Source organism: Protobothrops mucrosquamatus, unplaced genomic scaffold (genome assembly GCF_001527695.2).
Source record: "Protobothrops mucrosquamatus isolate PMUCROS unplaced genomic scaffold, P.Mucros_1.0 scaffold84, whole genome shotgun sequence".
Taxonomy (NCBI): Eukaryota; Metazoa; Chordata; class Lepidosauria; order Squamata; family Viperidae; genus Protobothrops; species Protobothrops mucrosquamatus.
Window position 1 is genome coordinate 536,598 of NW_015386461.1, and position 16,530 is coordinate 553,127.

General features: G+C 38.3%; 1 protein-coding gene across 3 annotated transcripts in view; it reads right to left on the reverse strand.

The window, feature by feature from the left end:
- Positions 1-203: 203 nt before the first annotated feature.
- R3HDM1 (R3H domain containing 1) overlaps positions 204-16,530 on the reverse strand; it is a 60,842-nt gene continuing 44,515 nt past the window's right edge. For all 3 annotated transcript variants that reach the window (XM_015812439.1, XM_015812438.1, XM_015812437.1), the window contains 6 exons: positions 13,816-13,919; positions 10,831-10,994; positions 10,095-10,245; positions 8,946-9,025; positions 6,290-6,374; positions 204-1,603 (listed from right to left, as the gene is read on the reverse strand). In XM_015812439.1, coding sequence (XP_015667925.1) covers positions 1,233-1,603; positions 6,290-6,374; positions 8,946-9,025; positions 10,095-10,245; positions 10,831-10,994; positions 13,816-13,919 — 955 coding nt within the window. In that variant the 3' untranslated portion in view covers positions 204-1,232. The remainder of the gene's footprint in view (positions 1,604-6,289; positions 6,375-8,945; positions 9,026-10,094; positions 10,246-10,830; positions 10,995-13,815; positions 13,920-16,530) is intronic.

A 16,530-nucleotide genomic window follows, 5' to 3' on the forward strand; every position in this document is an offset into this window, starting at 1 on the left:
GAAGTTCTCCCATGAGGACCTGTACAATACAGCTCAATAGTTAAAATACTAATAAATAATTAAAATCTTTCACATTTATAACCAAACTATCATTAGATACTTGACCCTTTACACTGAGGCTCCAACTCGCAAGATACCAGCTTTGAACTAGTCTTTTTTTAAAAACAGCACTCCAGAAAACATATATTTGTAAACATTTATTTTTTTCCCAAACTTGCATCAGCACACATTGTACAGCCTTGCAAATTATACATAAATTGAAAAAGGTGTCTCCTTTATATGTGCAATGAATCGTTTGATGTCCAGTGATCCTCTACAAATGATGAAAAAAAAAACATATCTAAACCACTTAAGAAGTTTCCAGCACTTATCAAATGTGATCACTCTTACAGTAAAAAAAAAAGTAAAGAAATAAACATATTGATGGGAACACAATTAAAGTGCAAACTTTTTACCATTTGGAGAGTCACCTTTTTACCGTTAACCGAAAACTAATGGGTTCCAGTTAAAATCGTTGGTGATGGTCATTTTTGTTCCTTTTTAATATTTATTCTGTTGGAATAGAAATAAGACGCTCAAAAGTAGAATTTATTGGCAGCTACCATTCACATTTCCTAAAGAAATCTAGAAAGGGAAGGGGTGGAGAAGGTCTTCAGTAGTTACTGTAGGACTCTTGTTATCTTGGAGAGGAAGAAAAGGGAGGGAAAAAAATCAGCTAATTTCTTTGCCTTTTGCATATTGGGCTAGAAAGAGTGTAATTCCCTTGAAGCTCTTCCCTCTTTCTTTTCCCACCCCAGTTCCCTGCTCTTAAACGGAGAGAAGCGTGCTGGCTTTATACAAAGGGATTACAAAATGCAGGTAAGAATATGGTTCTTCCTTGTGAATAAAAGTTTGGTGTACAACAAAGCTTTGGATCTGGTACAAGAATTTGGAAATATAAAACAAAAGTATTACAAAAGGGGATCTTTAATAGCATTCATTACAGAAGGCTGACTGTCCGTTTTATCTTATCACAGCTCTGTTTTGTAAGTTGATGATTTTACTTAATTTCCCCCCCCTGTATCTTCTCCGGGATCACTGAGTTTAATTCTTAAAAGACTTTACTGGTGTCTGACATCCAAGGGGTTTTATGAAGACAATAACAAAAAAAAAACATAAACATCAAGCCAATCAAGTAGAAGAGAGATAAGGACATGGAAGTAATAAAGGCTGAATGTTCAGTGCCGTAACCGTTACTGAGAACTAGCTCTTTCCAGGATGTGAAAGTCGTAATGTTTCTTGCTTGTTCTCAACCTAAACTTGTTCAGTGAGTTACTTTGTTTCTTCAATGCATTTTGGGCTGCAGACATGGTGGGAAACGTTGCCAGAACTGTATATGTGGATGCCAAGTCACTAAGTTTGGAGGGTTCCGTGTTTACGTTGCTATCTCCGCTCCCACAGTAGCGATGGTGGTGTTGGTGTGGCTGATGCACCTGCACCAATGGAGGGTCTCGTAGCCATCGAATCTTGGCACCGACTTTAAGAAGTTCCACAAACAATTTTTCAGCTTCTACACGAGTTATTCCTTCTGGCAGTTCAGTAATTTCCAAAACTTTTCCTATAACTGAAGGAGAACACAGGATTTAAAATGACTGTTAGGAGATGTAGTATATTGGTCCTTTTACTAAAGAGTGGCCTAAGTACAAAACTGTGTGATTGCCTGGCAATAAAATATTGGATTTGTCCTCAACCTATCACTATTCCAATTTCAGGATTTGAAAAAGACAACTAGGTTCCATACTCAAGGGATAGCCAGATATATTTGATGGAGGCTTATAGCATGAAGTCATGAGTTATCATCAGTGTTGCCATACTTTAAGAATTAGGGAAATATAACCCAGTGGCTTTTATCTTTCTTAAAGTTCGACACTAAGCATTAAAGGACTATTAAAGGAACTAGAATTTAAATACATGCTTTGCTGAGTCTTTTTTTTTGTTGCTGTTGCTATTATAACAATATCCATCTCTTGAGGAAAGATTCCAGAAGGAACAGCTACTTAGCCTTTTCTCTAATGGCAGGAACTAAATTAAACTCACAGCATCCACTCTATTGAAATGGCTAAATTCTTAACTGCCACAAAGGGATGGTTTAAAGAGTGATCGGTCTACAATACCTCAATTATAAAGAAAAAAAAAAGATTTTACATACATGTTCCAGATGTGGCTGCAACATGCATAGTATTACTAAATAAAGGTTATGTACAGGCCCCTGATGGATCCAGAGGGTTCCTGAGCAACACTTAGGGGATTTCCCAGCTATCTAGAAAGCAGTTCTGCAGGCATCCTGTTAGCCTTTGGATAATGGAGGTGACCCAGGCACTTGACAAGATGGCTCTTGGGTGGCCCTTCCCCTTTCACAGAACCTGAGGGGCTCCTTAGTTTACCAGCGAGTTTAAGAAAATGAAGTGGGTGAAAGGATGCCTGGAGCAACTCTGATGCAAATAAGAAGTGAGTATGACCAGATACAAGTAGAGCTTAAATCTGAGCCTATTCAAGGGGAGTACTTCTCATCCTTATTTCACCTGCATAATGCCAGCCAGCTGTGCTATTTAGAGTAGCTCAGACCTAAAGATGACTAGGAGGATCAACCAAATATGTAATATGATCATCTGGTCAATCATTTCACAGATGAAACAGCTTGCATTGGCTTTTTATTGGAAGCTGGTTGGGTGGAACAGAGGGGTTGAGTCTCCAGGAAGTGGACTTGTGAATTTAATCCTTTTTTCCTGCCTGGCTAATTTAAACAGCATTGGAAAGAACTGGGAGTTGGGTACAAGCTGAAGTAAATGCCTCTTAGAGGGAGATTCCAGAATTCCAGTTTTGCGTCGCAATAAGACAGACGCAGGAAGGCAGACCTCTGCCTTCCACGCCAGATTTTGCCCTACTGGGGGTCCTGAAAAGAGCCTAAAGTCGCCCCGAAGAGATGATGAAGAAGGAAGGGTGCCTTGTTGATCACGGAGAGACAGTATTTTTTCCGTTTGATCCAAGGAAAGCCCTCTAAACCGTCAGGGGAAAGACCAGCCACATCTCTGTGGCCAGCCATTAGCTGCTGACAACCGAAAAACAAAAGCTTCAATTAGCACATTGTAAACAGCATGTTTGGAACTGGGTGAGAATACTGATCCTTTCTTTACTATTTTACAACTGAATTTCCTGGGAAAGACTCCCAAGAAGCTAAAAACCTCCGGATGTGAACAGAAGCAGTGTTTTAAATTTTTTGTGGGGGACAGAAATACACAATACTGAAGTGAAAGTTATACAAAGCTACAGTTTTGATAAATTTGAGAACTGAGATAATTGTTAAGATTTTGTTTTTGGAAAAAAAATCACTGAGGTGAAATATAAGAAATCAACCCTTTTTTTAAGAGTGGAAAATGGACTTTGGATGACATCTAGTGGTGGATTTGAATATAGCACTATAACTAGCCCCTTGGCTGCTTGGTGATTTTCAGCTGAAGGGAGAACAGCTAGCAATAAAGGAAAATATTTTGGCATATTTATCATCCTGACCTTCTTGGACTATAAATACCTACTGAGCTTGGACTTTTAATCTGAAGAGCTATTGGGAGAAAGAAAAGTTTGACTTTTGAATATGTCTGGCTGCAGGGAGGTTGAATATTTTGAACACTTGGAACATTGTGGACTACACCCTTGCCTGACTGATAATTTTCAGGATACTTGAGACAAAGAATTACTATAAAATACTGCCATTAGGACTGGTTTATAAAGGCTACATATAAAGACTAGAAAACTAGAGGAAACTTTGTTCCACTCTTACTGATACTGGTGACACTAGAAGATTTCTAGGAATGATGCCTTAAGAAAAAACAAATACCTTTCAGAAGGAAATATTCTCCATGCTACAGCTAATTCATCAAACAATTGTTGCACCCAAAGAGGACATAAAAAGAAATCATAATGAGACTAAAAATAACCTAGATGATATAAATGACCAAATCGCCAAATTGAAGCTACAACTGGAAAGTTTCCAGATAACAATTACAAAGTATGAACAAATAAACCAGAAACCAGAGAATGAAGCAGAAGAAATGGACCTAGAGATGGAGATAGGAGAAGGAAAATATGGACTGCTATATACAAATAAAATACTGCAAGACCTACCTATAACAATGAAAATACAAAAGACCCCTTAGTCCTTTCTCCAAAATACAGTTGATGACAAGAAAAAAGATTCTAGAAAATGGAATATACAGCGGGAAGGGGAAATGTTTAGGGAAAGTGGATGGGTGGAGTTCCCCCTCCAAAAATACTCTACCTAAATTGTCTTCCTCATGCCAAGCAGCTTTCACAAAAATAGAAAGAAAAATTTGGGGTGATTTAATTGCCTTGGCCCGGAAAGCTACTTGGCAAAGAAAGAAAGTGAGAGTTAGATTTAAAAAACAGAGGATTTGATCTATTAGAGGGGGCTCTAACTGTTTAATATACCTGTTTGAATATGATTAAAAGAATGAATGACCCTTAGATATGACTAGATTTTTATAATGGAAGATATAATAGATATAACTAGATTTTTATAATGGAAGATATGATTTAGAATTGAAATAGCATTTTTTTGGTTCTTCTTTTGATATGGGAAATTTGAAAATAAGAGAATTGGTATGAATAAAATTTTTAGCTATATAAATGTAAATAATATTGAGAAAATCATAAATGACATACTTTAAATATTGTTGGGAAATCAAACGTTAATAAGAGCACAAAAAACAGGATATTGAATTGATATTATTATTTGTATAATATTAGTAAAATATGATGAAGATGTCTTTATCAGTAGTACCAAGAATTGTAATTGTCTAATGAGGAGAAAATGAAAAAAATATGGGAAAGAAAGGAGGATCAAGGAAAAAATACTGGATTGTGCAGCATGAATAGATATTTTTTTTGTTTGAACAAAACTCAGCAGCACTTTTTCGTGCGGCTGCTGATAAAAACAGGGTCGCCAATGTCCAATAATGGATATGGCACAAGAACAATAGATTTATATTGAAGAAGTTAATGTTAAATATGTAAACCCAGACAACATGTTGTTTACTAAGCTCTAAAGATTGTAAATTTTAAAAAATTAATAAAACTTATATAAAAAGAGGGAGATTCCAGTTCCCTTGAAAGAGGTCCATCCTCTCTTCAAAGAATCTGACCCGGATCCAACAATATTGGAGAACCACTGCCTAATATTCAACCTCCTCTTTGAAGGCAAATTGTGAAGAAGCTGGCAGTTCAGTAACTTCAATAAAGTGGCAATTGCAGAGGGCTCTAGAAGAAGTGGATTATCTTATCTGAACTCCTGTCGGTCAAGCTGGGATATGCAATGGGGCCACCTTGGTCTTGCTTCCTAATGACATACAGAAAGGCATGGATGGTGAGAATGCAACTACCCTTTTCCTGCTATTCCTTTTGGCAGCTTTTGATATTGTTGATTACAGCAGTCTTCTGGACCACCTGTGAGGGCTGGGAATGGGAGGCATTGTTTTATGATGTTTCTACTGCTTTCCAAATAGACAGGTCCAGTCAATCATACAATGAGAGGTTGAGTCTGTGGGTGGCCTTATATGAAATGTCCCAGAGCAAAGTTCTCTCTCTCACTCTGTTCGACATCTACACGGCATTCCCTTGAAGACTATTTGGAAACTCCAACTGGTATAAAACACAGTGGCCTATTTATTATATTAAATTAATACTTGATTTTACAGAAGGATTCAAAGCTTGGTTATATATTTGAAGGGCTATACCTTAAGTCATGTTCTGTTGCAGACTGTTGCACACAGTACATAATAAGCAATTGAGCACACCAACTGATGCAGCAGAATTGCCCAAGAAAGACCATTGCAAGTCAGCATGAAAAGGAAGGTATAGACAGTGAGAAATAGAAGCTGCTGAGAGAAGGGGATGACTCTCAAACCTATGAGAAAGTATAGAAAGTCAAACTTGCCCCCTCCTGTTCAGGGAACGCAGATTGTCAAATCAACTAAATTCAATTAATCACACATCTGGGGATCATTATGCTTGTGCCAAATAAAATTTCAAATTTCTTAATATTACCCTGGTGACCCACCCTAACATGCATGTCAATTCATTTTGGGCTGGCAGCATGCAGGTTAAGAACTACTAACATAATCTGTATTCATCTCCATTATTCCTACAGAGCAGCATAAAAAAGAAAGAGGTATAATATACTACAACAGTTGCAATAGTTGCATCACAAAGTAATACCAGACAATGAGTTACATGCCTGGTTCTCCCGCACCAAGATCAGCTGAAACAGCCTTTTTAGCTGGTTTTCTTCCTCTATTTCCATGTCTGTTTCCTGGTTGACACTAAAATAGGAGTGGGGTGATCGAGATGGGGGTCAGAGAGAGAGAGAAAGAGAGAGACAGAGAATTCAGATACATGTACATAAAAAATTGATCAGGAATGATATTTCTTCTACTTCCCACATACATATTTTCCAACCACAAAGAATGAAGATTGCCACGTGATCAATCTTAATGGAGCCATTTAAATGATATATTACAGCTTCTTGGAAAGAGATCTAGCACACTGTAACTTGAATTCACGAAACAGTGCGATGCTTTTAACTGTTTCATATTTTATTTGTTAACTATTTTAAGGACTTGTGTTTTATTTGTTATTGTTACCTGCCTTCAAAGCCCTATTGGCAGAAAGGTGGAATATAAATAACAAATCATTTATTCATTGCAATGTAATTAGCAATTTCTGACTCAGGGAAGCAGCTAATATTTGACAGAGGTGTTTTTTTTTTAAGGCACATACGTTTAGATTTACAAATAAGTGCTAATCTATGATGACCTTGGTGATCTCTGAGCTTAGTTGTTTGCCTGCACATGTTTCATTACCTAACTAGGTTACATCATCAATGTGAGTGATTGTAGGGTTTGCTCCATGTTTATATATACAGGTAGTCCTTGACTTACGACCACAATTGAACCCAAAATTTCTGTTGTTGTGAGACTTTGTTAAGTGAGTTTTGCCCCATTTTACGACCTTTCTTGCCACAGTTGTTAAGTGAATCATTGCAGAGTGGGTCTCCTCAGGGTGCCGTCGGCCAGACAGTGCCAGCTGGCGACCCCCAGGGGGAGGGCCTTCTCGGTGGGAGCTCCCACCCTCTGGAACGAACTACCCCCAGAGATCTGGGTGATCCCGGATCTCCCTTCCTTCCGCCGCGCCCTTAAGACATGGCTATTTCAACTAGCAGGACTGGCCTAAGGGGTAATTTTTAGCGGGGTTTTAAATATAATTTTAAAATAACAAAGGCCAATCTAATATTTCCTTTTAATTATGTTTTAATGATAGTATTTTGGTATTTTTTGTATTTGTTTTTATTAGGCTGTTAGCCGCCCTGAGTCCGCAAGGAGAAGGGCGGGGTAAAAATCCAATAAATAAATAAATAAATAAAATAAATAAATAAGTTGTTAAGTTAGTAACCCAGTTGTTAAATGAATCTGGCTTCTCCACTGACTGCTTGTCAGAGGTCGCAAAAAGTGATCATGTGACCCTGGGACACTGCAATTGTCACAAATATGAGTCAGTTGCCAAACATCTGAATTTTGATCATATGACCATGGGATGTTTCAACAGTCGTAAATGTGAAAAATGGTCATAAGTCACTTTTTTCAGTGCTGTTGTAACTTTGAACGGTCACTAAATGAACTGTTGTAAGTTGAGGACTACATATAGTTACTTGCCCTGCTAGTTTTGATGGCAGAATAGTTTCCTCTTTGGTGGTTCCCTGATTAGAGTATTGTTTTCTACCTGACCATTTGTCTAGTGTTGATCTCTGTTTATCTGAATGTTGGTGGCTGGAAAGGAGGAGTTCTGGTCTTTTTTTGTTTTCTTTCTCTTTTTTTATCATCTTTTCTGAATGGTTTGTAAATGTGGTTTATCTCTATGTGTGTTTTGATGGCTGATTTGTCCGACTGCCAAAATTCCAGGAATTCCCTAGTACAGTGGTGGCGAACCTATAGCACGTGTGCCAGAGGCGGCACTCGGAGCCCTCTCTGTGGGCACACGCACCGTCGTCCCAGCCCCACCTCCTCCCACGGCCCCCTCCTCACCAGCAGCCCCCCTGGAGGAGAGCTGCCCCCGAGTGCGGCCCACGTGAAGCAGAACAGCCAAGGACATGGTAGCCGTGCAGTGGGGACAAGACTCCGCTCTTGCAGCCCGTCATGCACATCTGAAGTTGCGGGGCATGGGCAGAGGGCGTGGCCGTCATGGCGCTGCTGGGCTGCCTTGGTCTGTGGCGGGTCGTGGAGGCGGTAGGTGGCCCAGTGGGCAGGGTGGAGCGGGGACAGGGGTTGGGGGGCAGTTTTTGGGCACTCGGTCTCTAAAAGGTTCGCCATCACTGTCCTAGTATTTTGGCATTTGGCTTGGCTTAAGATGCTAATAACTTACTGGTTGAAACTGTGGTTGTGTCTGTCCATGTGTTATGGGTTTAAGAGTTTTCATCGTGTTTTCTGACAGCTATTTTATGCTAGTGGTGTTGGAGAAGACTCTTGAGAGTCCCTTAGACTGCAAGAAGATCCAATCAGTCAATCCTGATGGAAATCAACCCTGACTGTTCCTTGGGAGGACCAATACTGAAGCTGGAGCTCAAATATTTTGACCACCAAAGGAGGACTCCTGGGAAAAGACCCCGATGTTGGGAAAGACAGAAGGCAAAAGGAGAAGGGGACGGCAGACGATGAGATGGTTAGATAGTGTCACGGATGCAATGAACGTGAACTTGGGCTAACACTGGAAGACAGTGGAGAGCTGGGGGGCCTGGTATGCTATGGTCCATGGTCAGACATGACTTAGCAATTGAACAATGACAACATTTTGTTATATTCTGTTAGGTAGCCTACTGTAAAGAAAGCCCTTTTTCGTACCTGTGGACCTGCTATGTGCCCATGTGGCAGAGAAGGATTGTACTGCAAAGGCTGGCCAAGTAGAGGATATCTGGCATCTCCTGAAGAAATACACAGAAACAAGATAGTTTAAAATTCAAATACCAACGCTACTTTATGTTAAGAATAGGTAACTGAAAAATTAAAGAGTATTTTGTATTCTTAAAGATTTATTTTTAGCAAACTTTTGCAGAAATCTTTTATTTAGGGAACATTTCATCTTTAAAAAAAAACAAAACTAAAACCCAACCCTGCATCGCAGCACGGTGAAGTACTGCATAGGATGAAGTAAAGGAGTTTAATTTGGTCTGGGATCACAGTGGGCTAAGTAAAATAAAATATATAATTGTATGGTGATTACGTCGTAACATGTAGGCTACAAAGATGCCTTCATATGCAAAAAAGACATGACCCAAAAGAATGTGATAGAGATGCAAAACCTTGTAATCAGGATTGCCATCTCCAAATATTGTAAACTCTCTTTTAGGAAGTCAAAGTTAATCAAAAGTTAGCTGAGTATATTAATAAAGAGCTGATCAAATGATGTTGGGAAAGACCGAGCCAGGCAGGGGGAGAGACCTCAAGCAACGAATGAGGCTCAAGTCCTTGCGCACGTGCAAGCGGTCCGGAACTGATTCCCCTTAAGCTCCATAGACCCTCATCTATCTGTTCTCAGCCAAAGGCGGCTAGTCGGGGGAAATTCCTGTATAATGTTCAGAATATATTAAAATGGCAAGCTTGAACCTTACAGGTGTAGGTCTGGTTACTTTTGCCTGACAATAAAGACTTCAAGAAAACTGCAATACCTCACTGAAGTCTGCCCAATGGTCAGTGAGGATGCGAAGAGCCCCAAAAGTGTGGAGGCAAAGGTTACACACACACACCGATTTGACCCTTGTGGTAAAACAATTAAAAATCTCTGTGACACAACATTATTATCCAAAATTCATAAATCCCACCTTGCTAGCAAATAAATTGAAGCAAATTGTGTCCTTACTTAGCGTTTAATGAGAATACCAATGGGAAAGCAAAACTTTCTTTTTTTTGAAAGAAACAAAATGCAACTTCCTAATTAGATTTTAAAAGCCATAATAATGCATAATTCAGTATTTAGGAAATGGGAATTCTTACCTTGTCCTGGAACGAAATGTCGTGAGAATGGGGGCACAAGAGGAAGAGGTGTTAAAGTGGGACGGATGTTCTTCATGTTTGAGAGCTGAGTTGGTGCCGGTGACTGGGCTGGAGATGGGGCAGGGCTACCTATTTGTGGACTATGTTGCAGCTGTTAATTTAATGAGAGAGAGCGAGAATACACAATTTTGTCAGAGCATGGGAAAAAAACATGCCTTTAATACACTCAGCTATCTAGTTTAAATAATCTTCGCTGAGTAAAAATGATGCTGTGATGTGTAACCCTGTTGAACTCTCACACTTAGCAATTTCTTGAAAGGCTGATTTTCCTTTCCTATAGTTAAGAGGCCTAACATCAACATAAGTGACATGAACAGAAAAACACTCTATTTTTACACATTCTTGGATACTATGTAGAAGGATCCATACTCTAGAACTCTATTAATCTTCTAATCTCAGTCAATGTAACCTTCTGTTAATTTTCTTACAGTACTGGACTTTAGACTTCGATTACTTTATTAATATAACTTGGGGTGCGGGATGGCATTTGAATTACGGAAAACTCAGCCCTTCCCGGATCCAAAACCAGAGCAAATTTCCTATTTGAATCTGAATTTCATCCTTCCTTCAATATCTAAAAACCCAGTCTGGATAACAAACATTCGAACACCCTTGTAAAAGGGACGTTTCCCTTCCTGAAAATATCTAGGTTTTCCAAACACAGGATAAGTTATACCTGTGGGCAACTGTCCAATGAACCAAACTCTGTCGATTTCTGCCCTCTTTGATGATCGCAATAATATTTATTCTGCTTCCACTGAGGAGGGGAATGGGGCCGAGGCTGAGGATTATTGGGAATATTGAGCTGCATCATTACCATTCCTCCACTGGGGGGTGGTGCTACTGCTGCAAAACAAGATTGGAAAGAAGGGGTGTTAGTTATTTCTCCTTTGCCATTCTGAAAAACCTAAGCAAATCTACCTTTAGGTTGATGTTATCAATCAAGGCCTTGCGCAATGCTCTGTCAATGTCAGACTCGCAGCTAAGAGCTTTTTGATTCTAATTCCTGTGGTTCCGTCTAACTGTGTTTGCCTACAGACAAACAGTTTGCTTTAGAGTATTGGAGGGACTTTGAAGGAGAGTTGGGGGCAATGGGAGGGCAGGGTGAAAGTAGTTCTTGAATAAACAGAGTTGGAAGGACCTTGGAAGTCTTCTGGAATCTAGTCTATCCCCCCCCCCCCCAAAGCAGGAGATTCCATACCAGTCCAGAAAAATGCTGTAGTCATTTATAGCTGATCTGGTGCACCTGATTCTAAGTTTAGGGGTTTGAGGTAGTGATAAATGTAAGGGTATGCTTACTTTTTTCACATTCATAATTTGCGTTAATGTTTATTTAAATTTCCCAATGGACTACTAAATGTAAATAGTACAGTACATGATATTTGTTATGTTCTTCCCCCTTTATTAATTATATTGTTGAAATGAAGAACAAATATCTGTGTGATCAAAAACTCAAACATTTCAAGGGTTATGTGTTTTCATATGATTATATTTAATGATTGGTATATTTTAACTATCCACTCTAGAAAACTTGAATAAACTTACCCATCGCTTAGAGTCTATGATAATTGAATTCTTGCCCAATTTGAGTAGTTTTTAAAAAATTAATGCTGTTATGAGTTAACAAACTTAAGAAAAGAAGGCCTCCCAATTGGGAGAAGTGTTTGAGCTCTTGTGAATGCAAATAACACTAAATATAGCCCAATACTTTGGGCCTTCTGTTATGGGAGACTTGTAGGATTCCACTTTATCGTGACTTTGTTAATCAGAGGCGGAGGAAGACAACGCAACTTTTAACTGATTCCTTCCCCCCCACCGTTCTCTCTCTCTCTCTCTCTCTCTCTCTCTCTCTCTCTCTCTCACACACACACTTCTTGAAAAATTGGTTTACAAAACTGAACAGCTGAAAAGATGGCTCAAAAGAATTACCACTGCTGGAACTCAAACACTTCTATCAAATGGAGGCCTTTTGTTTTTAAGACTGCTTATTTAATTAAATTAAAAGTTAATTTAAAAATCTGTTTTTGGGATTCTCATACAGCAACTTTAAAAAAAGTGCTCAAGTTAATTTCGCAAGAATTCAATTACTATAGAGTCCAAACGATGGGTAATTTTTTTCGAGTTTTCTACAGTGGATAATTAAAATATACTAATTATTAAATGTAGTCATACGAAAACATATCCTCCTTTGAAATGTTTAACTTTTTATCCCACAGATATTTGATCTTCATTTCAATAATATAATTAATGAAAGGGGTAAATATAACAAATAGCATGTACGGTACTATTTTTTTAGTCCCTTGGGAAACTTAAATAAACATCAATGCAAATTATGCGTACATACAGCTACATTTAACACTACCTCAAACTCCTAAACTTAGAATCAAGCGCACCAGATCAGCTACAAATGACTACAGCATTTGTCTGGACTGGTATAGGGTCTCCTGCTTGAGCAGGGGGTTGGACTAGACCACCTCCAAGTCCCTTCCAACTCTGTTATTCTGTTATTGTTAGGGAGGATTTGGAAGAAATCTGTCTTTATTGAATCTTCAGATGTTTAGTTTGATTTGCTCTTTGTTGTTGAAGTGTGGTATTATCACACCTAGATTGAAAGAGCTCTCTGAGGTCTTGAAGCTCTTGTTTTTGGATTGTCCTAAGTATTTAAGCTTTAGCTTCACAGTTAGTGCCTTCAGGTTGTAGTCAGGTTTTAGCTCATCTAATATTGAATCACCCGCTCTTGCTTTTTTTCCGGATAGTAGTAGATGGCCATTCCACCACCTTTTGCTTTGGAAAAATGTTTTCAAGTTCTTTTCTCTCTGCCCTCTCCAAAAAAACTTTTATCCCAAAAGCTGTCTACGGTCTCCCCATCAATTATACTGACAAACTCCCTGACATTTGCAAAATGCTTTTCTTTTAGTATGCAGGAATAGATGTGAAACTTTTGTACTATGTACTGTTTTCAGCGAATTTTAAGACAAGTCCATGCGTATAGTATTTAAAGCCAATAAACTGTCATTTCCTCATTTATCATTAGATTTATATCCTGTGTTTGTTTTGTATGCCTCAAAGTGATGTTGTCAAGGTAATAATTTAACAACTAGCCAGCTTGTATAATGTGAGATGTATGATGTAATGATGGGAATGACTCAGCAGGGTCTGTGCCCCTTTAAGAGCCTTTGTATAGAAGGAAGGCTCTGCTACTGTGTTCTTTCTCTTCCGTTTCCTGCTGTAATTATGGTTTGTTGGATCCTGCTGTGTTAGCACGTGTATGTATACAGTATTATTCCTAGTGTATGATATTGTAGATAGTGTAAGATAAATCACCATTTAATACAAAACACTGTTTACTGTGTTTACTCCTGGATTATCTCAGCACAATAAGTTGTGCACGCTCTGACAGATGTACATAATGTTCCCAATTTTACCCCAGGAACCAGTGAGATAGGCTGGACCGAGACAGAGCAACAAGCCTCCTTTCATACCTAAGGGAGGACTAGAATTCAGTTTCCCTGTTTTTAATGCAGCACCTGAATCACTGCATCAAAATGACTCTCTTCCAATTCTTTGCCATAATGCACTGGTACAAAAATTATTTTTTTTAAAAAAAAATCTAATTAAGTGAAGAAAAATGGATTAATTTGTTAGTGTTCTATTTTCACACCTGCACACTGTTGTCCTTGGAGCTGTTGGGAATTACAAGGTGATGTTGTTCTAGGAAACTGTATCTGCTCTGACCCTGGAGGTTGAAGATATGCCACTGAAGAGCTGCAGCAGATTGGAGGGGGGGGGGGAGGAAAAAAAAGAACAATAGAAGCATATTAAATCGCAACATTCATTTCATCCATAATGCTTTAAATAGATGAAAGTTGCAAGCTTAATTGGGATTTACACAAAAACAGACATCATGCACTCCAGAAATTAAAATTAATAGTTGTATCGTTTCTCATGACTTTCTTTTCTTATAAAATAGTAAATGTCAATAATAGATTGTCTACCTTAATTACCTTTTCGGTCTCTTAGGAAACAGATGAACAAGTTTAATTTGCTTTCAACTGAAGGCTGAAAATATATTCTAAGTTACTGTATTTCCCTTTCCTAAATTAATGGGTATTTGATTATTTTATAATTAATCAGGTTGTAAAAAGAACAAATTATCTCTACAATGTATCTTAATAAAGTTAATATGAATGCAACATTGGACTTAAGAGCTCGTTAACTAGACAGATAGACAGAATTGCTATTTTTCTTTTTCTAACTTTTCTGTGCATTATTCAAAGAGTGACTTTTGTAAAGGTGACAAGGCTTTAAAGACTGACGTTAATTTAAATGTATCACGGTGACTTGTTAAACAATAATAATAATTAATGTAAGGCACACAAACATCAAAGTAATCCTAAATGTTGAAAAAAAAAACCCCAATATAGAAATAATCCCACTGAAAGTTAAAGTTTGGATCACAACGATTTTAAACTGTTTTATTCTTCTCCTACCAAAAAACCAAGATGTTATATAGCCAAAGAGTTATATAGGATATAGCATTGCATATTTTTCCAAAAGATCCTTTATAGTGTGCCTTCCTTTCCTTCCAAACAATGCTATATCAACTTGTTTTCAACACCTATTGCCATATCTCCAGCTGCACAGGACAACAGAACACTGCTCCTTAAAATATTCTAATAAATCATGACATTTGAAATTTAAATTCATCTTATACAAATAAAAATGTAAATGTTCGTTTGTTCAAAGTCTTAAATCTCCGAAAGTTCTTCACCGATTGCTTTGAAATTTTGACACAACGTTGCATTCGAATACGCGCGCGTTTTTATATACCTACTATTATATAAATGTCACACCTGTGACAGGTAAAAACATGTTTTTGAAAAACAGCGCCATCTGTTGGACGTAAAAGCAACACACGCTAACAAAAAAATATTGTACACCCACAAGCATTGTGAAATTAAACATATTACAAACGTGCGCTTTCTCTTTTCTTTCTTTTCCATTTAACCAGACTGAGCCACAGCAATGTGTGGCCGGGTACAGCTAGTTTTAAATAAATTCATACATTCAGAATTTCCTTTTTTAATGGAAGATTTACCTCCATATCATTAAGGGAAGAAGAGGACCTCGGAGTATCAGCAAGGTCAGGAAATAGACACCACAAGGACTACTAGAACTCTATTATGGTAGGTAGGAGATACTTATAAAACATTGAAACACTGAGGTTCTGAGAGTCTACATCTGTCTTCCCATGTTTTCTTGATGGAGCTGCAATCCTAGCTGTGCAAATTACAATCTTCCACATGATGGCACAAAGGAAATGATACAGTCAATAATAAAATTTGATTTTGTCGAAGATATTGAATAAACTGCACTTAATCACCAGGTCTATATTTGCTATATGCTATACCAGTGGTGGTGAACCTTTTAGAGAACGAGTGCCCAAACTGCAACCCAAAACCCACTTATGCATCGTCGGGTGCCGGGTGGGTGTGGCCCATTGGGTGGGTGTGGCTGCGGTGGTAACGGCAGACTGGGTGGGACTAAAAAGTTCAATCAATCAATTCCAACTTTGCAAGATCTTTTTTTTTCCCCGCGAGAAGTTGAAATTGACTAATTGATTGAACCTTTTTTTTTTTTGCACACGGCGGCGGAGGCCTAAAGCGAAAAGTTTTTAGAAAACCCAGCTGAAGGCCTAGGACTGGGGTGATGGTGCGCGTGCCCACATAGAGGGCTCTGAGGGCCGCCTTTGCCACCCGTGTCATAGGTTCGCCACCACTGTGCTATACAAACCAAGCAATTTTTTTTCTTCCTAGTATTTTCCTATAAGTTCAGGATCTGCTTTTTTTCTGATTAAACAAGCTGGTTTTTAAATGTTTGCTTATAAATTACTGCACCAAAAATAAAAACCTCCCAGTATGCACTTAAATTCCAAGTTGGCAGCTGAATAAATTCTACCTTATTTCAATTGAATGTTGACAAGTGATTTTAAAAGGGAAACATGATTGGATTAGTAAAGCTGTTTTCTGAGCCCAGTTAGCCAATCTGGAGGAGTTTATAATTGCTTTATAACTAACATCTGATGCCAGAGATTACATTGGTTGTGACAGGAACTGACCGGTCAGCTTGTTGCCCAAGTTTAACATCTTAGGCAGTTTTCATATCTAAAGTAGGACTAGAACTCACAGTCTCCTGGTTTCTAGCCTGATGCCTTAATCACTAGACCTTAACCGCTAGAACTCTCTATTGCACAAACCAAGTGCATACAATTAGGAATATATATAATTTGATGAATGAATGAATGAATAAATAAATAATAAAGCCTAGTTTCTCACCATCCATCCCCAACTAATCCTGTTCTGTAAAGTTTCACTGT